Source organism: Daphnia carinata, chromosome 7 (assembly GCF_022539665.2).
Source record: "Daphnia carinata strain CSIRO-1 chromosome 7, CSIRO_AGI_Dcar_HiC_V3, whole genome shotgun sequence".
NCBI classification, from domain to species: Eukaryota; Metazoa; Arthropoda; class Branchiopoda; order Diplostraca; family Daphniidae; genus Daphnia; species Daphnia carinata.
Genome location: NC_081337.1, coordinates 11,191,390 through 11,199,965, shown reverse-complemented (window position 1 = coordinate 11,199,965; position 8,576 = coordinate 11,191,390). Strand labels below are relative to the sequence as shown.

At 36.8% G+C, this 8,576-nt stretch overlaps 2 protein-coding genes across 2 annotated transcripts; one reads left to right on the top strand and one right to left on the bottom strand.

Annotated features, from left to right (window-relative positions):
• The first annotated feature begins 223 nt into the window (after positions 1 to 223).
• Positions 224 to 3,914, top strand: LOC130688125 (dnaJ homolog subfamily C member 16-like). The gene is made up of 15 exons (XM_057511110.2): positions 224 to 480; positions 583 to 649; positions 718 to 911; positions 967 to 1,253; positions 1,313 to 1,493; positions 1,577 to 1,778; positions 1,834 to 2,044; positions 2,103 to 2,302; positions 2,403 to 2,532; positions 2,615 to 2,657; positions 2,750 to 2,971; positions 3,040 to 3,146; positions 3,219 to 3,352; positions 3,417 to 3,563; positions 3,626 to 3,914. Exons 1-15 carry the CDS (start codon positions 320 to 322, stop codon positions 3,776 to 3,778), a joined length of 2,439 nt encoding a protein of 812 aa, XP_057367093.1. The 5' UTR covers positions 224 to 319; the 3' UTR covers positions 3,779 to 3,914.
• LOC130688126 (MICOS complex subunit MIC10-like) lies at positions 3,913 to 4,544 on the bottom strand. The gene is made up of 4 exons (XM_057511111.2): positions 4,388 to 4,544; positions 4,285 to 4,332; positions 4,116 to 4,225; positions 3,913 to 4,066 (listed from the first exon to the last, which is right to left on the bottom strand). The coding sequence occupies exons 1-4, from the start codon at positions 4,464 to 4,466 to the stop codon at positions 4,007 to 4,009; spliced, it is 297 nt and encodes a 98-aa protein (XP_057367094.1). The 5' UTR covers positions 4,467 to 4,544; the 3' UTR covers positions 3,913 to 4,006.
• Between the last annotated feature and the right edge of the window lie 4,032 nt (positions 4,545 to 8,576).

Genomic DNA, 8,576 nt, shown 5'->3' with positions numbered 1-8,576 from the left:
ATACGTGGAAAAAGAAACCATTGTTTTGATTTTTAGTAATGGAACACATGAGTTTTCCTTCGGACAGGCCGAACATTCGTCTGCTAAATTCACTGAAACGAAACTAGCTATTCGTTGACGCGAGACACGCCCTGAATATCTTTTCTTCTTTTAGGTCTCACTAGATGTCAGTGAATGGGAATTCAATATTGACCTTCTCTACCATGGATATTAATGTCTTGGAGACTGTCTTGGAGACTGACTGCAACGAAAGGCAATAAAGTTGTTTTGCACATTGGTGGTGTACACTTATCAATTAAAACTTCGAACGGATTTGATAATGTGGAATTTTTCGAAAAACTTCGTTTATGCCGTGGTTTTAGTTAATATGATAATTGGGGCTGTTCACTGCTCCTGGGATCCATACAAAGTATTGGGTCTGAAAAGGGGAGCATCAATGTCGGAAATCCGCAGAGCTTACAAGCAGAGTGCAAGAGAATGGTAATTTATTTGAATTAAACTTATCGAACCTATCCGAAATTTTTCCGCCGTTAAATCTTTCATAAAGCTTGTTAACATTGATCAACTCGTCACTGATTTTAGGCATCCAGATAAAAATAGAAATGAGAATGCAGAATCGAAATTTGTTGAAGTGAATAAGGCATACGAGGTAACACACTTGTTCTGTTGTCTATTGCACATAATATTAATTTGTATTTTGTGTGTGTGCAATTTAAGTTATTGGCAGATCCCGAGCAAAGAAAACTGTTTGATCAGAAAGGAGTTGTGGATGACAGTCTTAATAGAAATATGCACAACCCAAATAACAGATTTGGTGATGGAGCATCATTTTTCTCTGGACATGGTGGGTTCAGATTCCAGTTTAAAATGTCAGAGATGACTGCATTTCATCAATATAAGATTACTTTGAGGTGAGAGATTTCTTTTAGTCTGTAAGGAATGAAGTAATAATTGCAGTTTATGTAGGAGATATGAAAATTTTATTTTCCCACAAAGCCATAGTCAACCATATTTGATATTAATCTATTCTGAGTGGTGTCTCATGTGCCTCCATGTATTGCCAATTTGGCAAAGACTAGTAGAAGATTTAAATCCAATTGGAATAAATTTAGCTACAGTGCATTTTGACCAAGAAGTGGAATTGGCAAATAAACTTGGAGGAAGGAGAGGGGAACTTCCTCATGTTGTATTGGTTATGGATTGCAGAATTTCACACTATATTGAAGATGAGCTTAGTAATTCCAAAGTTATAGGTAGGTCAAGATTTAGGTAAGTTCAAAATGTTCAGCATTTTATCTTTTTATTTCCACAGAATTCATCCGCAGTCGATTTTCCCGAAATCTGATTGCCTTTGTCAATGATCAGAACATAAATGAGTTTATAGGTGGTTGGAAGGATAACAAAGTCCGTGTTCTGCTGTTTGGCAAACTTGAATTGGTCCGTCTGCGGTATTTAACCTTGGCTTTTAAATATAGACCACACACATTGTTTGGGTATGCTCCTGTTACGTAAAATAATCTGTTCTGCACGCGGAGCTAATGGCTGCTTTTCTGTTGCTACTCCATGCGGCGTTTAGCTACGCACAATTAAATCTAGAGACAACACGGACCATTGTTGAAAAATTTGGTATACCTTCGAAATTAGATTCTCTTTTGTTGTTTCAAGAAGACCGTGATCGACCAGCTGCTCGATTAAGTATGGCTGATTTACCATACTCTACTTTGAAAGACGTAATCGAGGTTAACAAATACCTTCAACTGCCAAGACTTTCATCTCAAGTATGTCATGTTAGCCCGTGTGTAATTGACGAGTCGATAATTTGTTTTGGTTTAGAAAATGCTAGATCTACTGTGTCCTCCTGAGAGCTCTAATGTCCGCCGGCGCTTGTGTGCGATTCTTGTAACAGAGGATCGCGAAGAGGATGAAGAGGCGCGGGAACAACTTCGACACTTTACACGACAGTTCAAATTCAGCCGTGATCGCATTGTCTTCAGCTATCTTTTTCGAGAAAAACAGACGGAATTCCTACGTGTACTTTTAGAAGGTTGACAAATATTTTAGAACGTGCTTTCACTTACTACCAATGGTTTATCCTGACCTAGACGGGAAATCTCCAGCTGAGGCAACAACTAAACTAGTTATAGTTTGGCGTCAAGATATCCAGCGACTTAGCTACACCTGGTTGCCTCAGCCATTTGTTTCTGGAGCCGATAACTGGAATTCTAGCGTTGACTATCTTCATCGTACCTTAATCAAAATCTTGGGTAGCGCACAACCATTAGCCCACACTACATTGATGAAAGTATGTTTAATGGTTGTGTAATATCCATTTTAATATGATACGGATATTACGGCTAAAATTCTAAATATTTATTATCGTGTCTATGTATTTTAATATATAGGAACTTGTTGATGAATATGCTCAAGGTATCTTTGGGCGAATTACTGCGCGTCTAGTAACAACTGTTGAAGTCCTTAGAGATCATTTCACTCGTCAAGAACTTCTTGCTGTTGGCTCAGTTATTGGAACGGGTTCGAACAATTATTACGAGATTTAAATGGATATGGAACTCTTTAATATTAGGATTTCTCTTTAACTTGTTTTCTTTTCCAGTTCTCTTTATTGCTGCAGTTGGATACGTCATGACTTATCTTGTGTGAGTTTTGGTTTTATTGCACATGGTTTTACCACAATGTTAACATAAATTATAATTTTTTTACTTTATTTAATTGTTCGTACGGCGTTTAGACGTTTGGAAGAAGAAACAATAAGGAAAAAAGACAAGGGGTTACCCAAGACCCCTCGTCCAACTACGACGGAATTAAAACTGCACGAACTTCGGTCGGAAACCTACAATGGAATGGTTAGGTTACTTAAACCTGGTTGCCGTACAGTTGTTTTGTTACTGGATAACGAATCAATGGACGTTTTAATACCTAAGTTTCACAAAGCCGTTTGGCCTTACCGAAAGTAATTTACATGAAAAAGTAACGCGTTGATTTATTTGATTAATGTGATTTGTGGTTTTGGGCTTCTAGGAACAAAAGTTTGCTGTTTGGCTGGATGAACATAGACCGCGGTCTACCTTGGTACAGCAGACTGTTAAATTTAGCATTGAAGATCGTTGACGAGGATGAAGGAACTGGTAGTGTTTTATTTGATTTTTTAAAATCATATGAAAATTCTCAATCGTACTACATTTGGTTGATTATTTTAGATGTTTCATTGGATTCCAATTCCGTCAAACCGAAAAACTGTGTTGGAACTGTTATCTCTCTTAATGGGCATAGACGCTATTTTTGTATTTACCACGCTCGTCATCCAGAATGCGTTTCCGATAGTGGCGCAAAGGTATTTAGCGGTCTGGCATTTAGCAATTTCTAGAATTCCATTATTTTTCACTGGTCTAAAATAGAGAATGCAGAACATGGCCCGGCGTTTAACTGTTTCGAATCGTGCAATGAATGATACTAGTGGAGCGTTTATGGGATTTGATACATCATTAGAGGATTCAGAAAATTCTGACATTGAAAAGGGTGATCCTCTGAAATCACAAGATATGGTATCATGATAATTTTCTAGAAATGTTTACTTTTACTCATCTTTCTTTGAATATGTGAAAAGGAGCCACTGATTACAAGCGGATTGGGATTACATACTCAACAATTTTCGGCCGATTTTGCTTTAGACGGGTTATCAAATTGGCTAGATCGTCTTTTCGAAGGCACGACCCAGCGGTATTACATAAACTACTGGCCAGATTTTGGAAATTTTTAAACTTTCTCATAATTGCAGATGGCTTTTGTAATGTACCCCTAGTCAATGTCTTATTTCATTATTTTGTTGGTTTGTATGATTGAACATTTGAGGCCCTCTCAGTATTTTGTTTATTAATTACACTGTCTCCATGGTACATTTGAACCAAGTTTAATCCAGAAACTACACAGTTAAGGTATTTGTCAAATAAAGACAAAAAATGCTTAAGTGCTATTTAAAGGCTAATTCTCATGACGAATCCTTCCCTATTTGGCTAACATTGTTCCTTCTAAATGCCTGATTTTCAACCTATAAAAAATTATTAAGATACTGCATTATAAGAATAATAGACTTTTACCTTAACCATGTCTGTTCCAATTAAGTACGGCATATTTAATTTGTAACGGCAATTTGACAGGCCCATTCCTGCTCCAACTCCCACACCGAATACAACAGGCCATGATTTCCCTAGGTTAATACACTGATTACGAAATCATTTGACAGATTCATAGAACAATTATTCTTACGCTTAAACAGGAGAACGGAGAATAATGTACCAGTGATCAAACCACCCCCTGATGAAATTGCAAGTTTAAATGTGGTTACTGCAATCCTCTTAAATATAAATACCTATTTTGATGAATGCATCAGCCACACAGGAATCAATTGTGTTAGCAATCACGTCTTCTGAATTTGTAGAGGAACCCATAATTTTTTTACAAAAGTGAAAAGATCTCAGTTCAACAGAGTACTAGGCGACAGATTAATAGGGAAGTTGAATCGTCTGCTACTCTTGCATACGGCGACCGGAGGTGTGAACGAACAACGTTGTTCGCAAATTTTTGCAAATAATAAAAAAATTATTTGCTTGCGACTAATATCTATGAAATCTTTATTCGGTAAATTAATCATGAGCCATTCGGAGCAATTTATAAACAAAAATAAAAAAAATTTGTCACATTTTGACAGAGCTCACATTACCAACAGTGGCCACAACCAGGGGTGCAGAGTGATACTTAGCCTACCACTCTCCATGTTAAATTAATGCAAGAAATTCGTCGGAAAGCTATTTTTTTCAGCCTGGCTAAAATTCCATTACCGAATATGTGTGCCATATGTGTGCTGCCGTTTCTTTATGGAAGTTGCTGAATATCAGCGCCATCTCTTCTTCACATCCTTACGCGTTTATTGTTGTTTTTCATTTATACGTAATGCAATAAAATGTTTTTATCTTAATTTAACTATTTTAAATTTCAAAGAATATTACTAGGAGACCTCACTAGGTTCGGGAAGTTCTGATAGGGACCGGCCTGGTCGCAATAAAATCTCGAACACCGTGTGCTCTGCTGGGAAAATTGACGACAAGGGATATCCGGCTAGATTCGACTAACGAGGATCAAGAAAATCAAATTAATTTTCTCAATGGGTCTTACAGCTTACTAATAAATGTGCGTCAAATCCGGACGAATTAGTTTTCAAGTTAAAAAATTATCAAGTGGTGGCAAAAAATAATTGGAAATCGTCTTTGTCCTCCCTAATTAGGACACCAAAAATTCGGAAAATGTGATGATACACTGTGCGCTGTGTCAGCTACAAAAACAAAATCCAGTTCAAGAGCGGCTAATGACAACCGACAAAAAGTACAAAAGATTTACGAACACGCGCCAAATCTGTCGAATCCCAATTAATAAAGGAATATTTAGGAGTCAGTTCGGGATCAGCACGTAGTGCGCCTCGCCACTCTACAGTAAATGGTTCTTTCTCTTTCAGGTTCCCCAGAACAGTTTCAGTGGGACATCATCTACAATAACCGGGGATGCCTACACTCCAAGCTGCCCAACTATAACAGGAAACTAACTATATGGTTAATGGATGAATAATTTTTTTAAATGGTTGAATAAGAATTTAACACATTTATAACTATGTTGTACCATTAAACACATTACACCAAGGACGCATCACCAAAACCATGAATCTGACAAAAAAGGCGTAACTTCCATTCAGCAATAAGTTTTTTAAGTTTAGTTTTTCAGCAAACGTCAGTCTTGAATTTCTAAACAGTAATCAAGACTACGGGACAAAATTCGTCGTCACCACTGATCGCCTTGACATATTTCAACCATAAAAAAAGACCATGGCACATGAAACAAACAGCTGGCACCCACCATTTTCTCTTCGCCATCCTTATGCGATCCCGGACATAAGCTCCAACAGAAGCAATAAGTTTTCAATTTCAATCTTTATCTTCCTGCACTTTAAGGCCAACCCTTTTCCAACGGGATTATGCGCCGAAGAACCAAAGCAGGAAAGCACCCACTTACAGATTTCTCTACATGAATAGGGACACCAACAACGACGTACGAACAGACTTTCGAGTAAAAGACATCGACAAGAACGCTCCACGACGGAGAACGGCAATTGAGGTGTGCTGGGAATATGGATGAAGGTAAAAAACAAAGTTGGTGCGTTAACAACACTTTATTTTGGTTTATTTTAAAATCGGCTGATTTAACAAGAAAAACAATATCTTGATCGAAATTAGCGGTCAATTTTGATTATACTGTGTGATTTTTATTTCTTTGAGGCTATTGGGAACTTCGGGAACACCGGGAGCCGTCGAGTGAAACTACATTGAAGGGGTTAAAAGGGTTTTAACTGAATAACTAGAAAGCTACAATTTCAAAGTAAAGTTAAATACGCATTTCGTTCAGTTGTGAATTGAAATTCTGCAATTTGACTCACTAATGGATGTTGAGTGCCATGATACCAAAAACAAATAAACCAGATCGATGTTGATTCAGAGTCACATTCTGCTGTTTCTTGTTTTGAAACTTCGTAAATTATTTGTAAATTTTAAAGATTTTCATAAAATTATGTCGTTTTTAATATTTCATAAATTTTCAGGTCAAATGAAAAAGAATTCTATGGTGAATCTGATAATGATGCTGCTTCTAGTTAATTTTCAGGTCAAATGAAAAAGAATTCTATGGTGAATCTGATAATGATGCTGCTTCTAGTTAATCTACACACTACAGAAACTTCTGTGTTCTTAAACTTCCTGTGAAATACTTTGAATTTATGAACAAAAGAGTAAAAGGGGTTTTCAAGTAAAATGTGTATCATGCCATGAGAACAAGACCATTTATGCCAATAATGGAAAACCTAAGTTCTTGTTGTGTTCAATGTAGAAAGGCCTATTTCGGTATACTTGCTTACAAATTACATCTTTTTAATAGTGATAACTGATAACTTAATTGAAACATTTTACTTATATCGTTCCAGACTAAACATCCTTCTTGTCTACCTCATTTGAGAAGTTTATGGAAAGAAGAAAATAGTGCATCCCAGGCTTGCGTTGGCAATGGAAAAGGGAAGTATGTCCAACAAAGTAAACTTGATAAACACATCATGAATCTATCCTTATAAATTAAAACAAATACGAACGCAAGAAGAACTTGATGAGGCGATTTTGGTAAGTTTTGTCAGCTCAACTTACTTGTAATTGTGAACTTGCCATTGTCAGTTAAATTAGTCATTGTACTCAAAGAGCAGACAAATTTTTGGCAGAAAATTCAACAATTAATGTGTTTTCTTTATTGTTATTCAGAATCATATAATAGTGTATCTGCTACTATATTCAGCGAAATAGAAAGGGAAGGTTTTCAAGAGCTTGTTGGTGGATTAATAGCACTGTTGGAAGCGATAGTTTTAAGAAGTATCGGTATCGCGGAACAGGTACTTCAATTTTCGAAAAATACAGTATATCGCGATACTACTTTCAAGTATCGCACGCCTTACTGAAACCGATACTTTTAATTTCTAAACGTCATCTAGAAGAAAAAGATATGGCTAAGAAAATTTTTTGATTGATGGCGTTAATCGAAATTTCAGATATCACAGTTTTATTGGAACTTTATTTATCAGTTGACCAACAATAAAAATACAGCAATAGTAAATTTTTTGCATTTCTTTTGTTGTTTTTTTTCTTTTAAATTTTTTTTTCAAAATTTGTATAGAAAAGACGATTCCTCGTTGGGCGGAAAATGCTTCCTCTGACACTGAAAAGCCTTTCGGCTTAGGTTGACGAAGGCAGTGGAGCGTGGTGTTTAATAACTAACGATTTTAATGAAGAATATTTCGTCAAACTCGAAATATTATTTGATGGATCTCCAAAGAAAAGCGACGTAAGGGTTCAAAATAACCCGCAACAGAAGCCGCATTTGGAAGACTAGAACATTCTAGCCTTTTACAAGAGCCATCTGTTAACAGAAATTGTGGTGATATTTTTGGCTCCTAGATGGCACCATATGTTAAAAGTATCAGGATCGCAAGTCTCAATATGTGCTTCCGATACTGGCATTGATACTTTTTAAATAGAAATATCGCGGTACCGGTACCGGTAGTATCGCGATTGTCCAACCTTGATTAATAGGCCCGCTTGTTATCAAAAGTCATTGTTCAATAGCAAGGCTTCTTTACAAGAAATACGAAAACAAAAAACAAATTCTGATTGCTGAATTGGAAAAGGTGTAACATGTTTCAACTACAGCTAATTGCGGGATACCTAACCGCCGCAGCTTCCATGGAAGGACGGCCCATTAGCATGGCGAAGGTAAAGATTCTCCGGATGTCAGTCGATGCGGTGCGTGTCTTCGTGTTCAACGTTTATATGGATCTCATCATGCCTACGACGTGCAGGCCAGGTCAACATCAGATATGCATGCCGAATTCAAGATTCTTTCCTAAGTCAACTGTATCATTATCAACAACGGGTATAATGTTCTTAAGGCTTTCTAGAAGTTTCCACCGGAAAAAAGAA